We start from the raw sequence: 1,332 nt of genomic DNA, 5'->3' as shown, positions 1-1,332 counted from the left end.
CGACACGTTCTTCGGGCTGGATCACCGTCGGCAGGAGCACCAGCGTCCCCAGAATCCGTCGGCTCCCGAGGGTCCTTCGGCGGCACCGAGCGGGCGTCCTTCGGCGGAGAACAAAGCGCCCTTCTACGATTACTACGCAGACGGAGATTACCCGGCGGCCTCCCATGGCTCGGATTACGACGCCTTCTCGGTGTTCTACGACTCGATGTTTCCCGACCTCGGGTCGCCTGTCATTCCCGACGAGGAGGCCGCCCACCGCTCCGTCGAGGTCGAGCCTTCCGGCCGCCCAGCGCAACACCCGACGGAACGCCCCTCGACGGCCACGACTCCTCCCTCGACGCCCTCGAGATACGTGTCTCCAGCGGCCAGCACGACGACGCCGAGGAGCCAGAGACCGTCGCATCTCCCGCAGCACCGCCCTCCGCCGCCGCCGCACCACCTGCGCCCTTCGCCCTTCCCGAGGCCCTCTCCTGCAGCGAGCGCGCCTTTGGTGAACTCCTCCATGTCCGCCTCCTCTCCCTCCTCCTCCTCCTCCTCCTCGAACGCCTCGGCGCCGATCGACATGTCCAACCTGAAGGCGATCCTCCCGATCCTCCTGAAGAAGTTCGGTCTCCCGCAGTCCCTGGCCGACGACCTCTTCCGCGACGAGGCGGCGCTGCAGACGACCCTCCTCCAGATCACGCGCGACGAGTCCTTCCAGAGCGCCGTCCAGATGTTCTCTCAGTTCGACGTCCCGGGATTCGACCTCGCCAACCTGCCCAAGTTCCTGACTGACCTCGACCCTTCCATGGTCATGACCTTGCTCCCGCTGCTCGACCAGATCGACTTCTCGCACGTCATGGACCTCCTGTCGGGGATTGGCATCGACACGTCCTACTTCAAGGGCATCCTCAGCAGAGGAGGCGCCGCGGCTCAATATGGTGTTGATCCGGTTAGTACTTAGTTAGTTAGTTAGTTAGTTAATCCTTAGTTAAATCGTAGGTTTTCGTGCACAGATCTAACTCTGCGTATATGATGCATGATTACGATTAAGCACATTTTTATTGGGCTAAATGTTGTAGCCAAAACGGAAGCAGATATACCAAATGCACGAATATAATTTACGCTGCTAAGTTTTGTCACCTAATGCTAATTTTAGAACGTCAGGCTAACGCAGCTTAATTTGCATAATTCCTATCCGGGTTATGGTCTTCGTAACAATAGTAATATATTCCCTTACTAATTACAGTCTTGGACAGTAACAAAGTTGTAAAGAGATGGAATTAAACACTGGATAATTTTCTTCATTTAGAAGACTGACGTATATACGTATGCAGATATGACCACTGAGGT

At 56.4% G+C, this 1,332-nt stretch overlaps 1 protein-coding gene across 1 annotated transcript in view; it reads left to right on the top strand.

The window, feature by feature from the left end:
* Positions 1-5: 5 nt before the first annotated feature.
* The window catches only part of LOC122260167 (uncharacterized), a gene marked incomplete at its 5' end in the record, with an annotated part of 21,309 nt that continues 19,982 nt past the window's right edge, over positions 6-1,332 (top strand). Inside the window, 1 exon segment of the mRNA XM_086534547.1 lies at positions 6-931. Within this exon segment, the coding sequence (XP_086390673.1) occupies positions 6-931 (926 nt within the window).

Source organism: Penaeus japonicus, unplaced genomic scaffold, assembly GCF_977035675.1.
Source record: "Penaeus japonicus unplaced genomic scaffold, GWHDUDI00000001_assembly GWHDUDI00000041, whole genome shotgun sequence".
NCBI classification, from domain to species: Eukaryota; Metazoa; Arthropoda; class Malacostraca; order Decapoda; family Penaeidae; genus Penaeus; species Penaeus japonicus.
The sequence above is the reverse complement of the archived record's forward strand: the minus strand, read 5'-3'. Positions and strand labels throughout refer to the sequence as shown.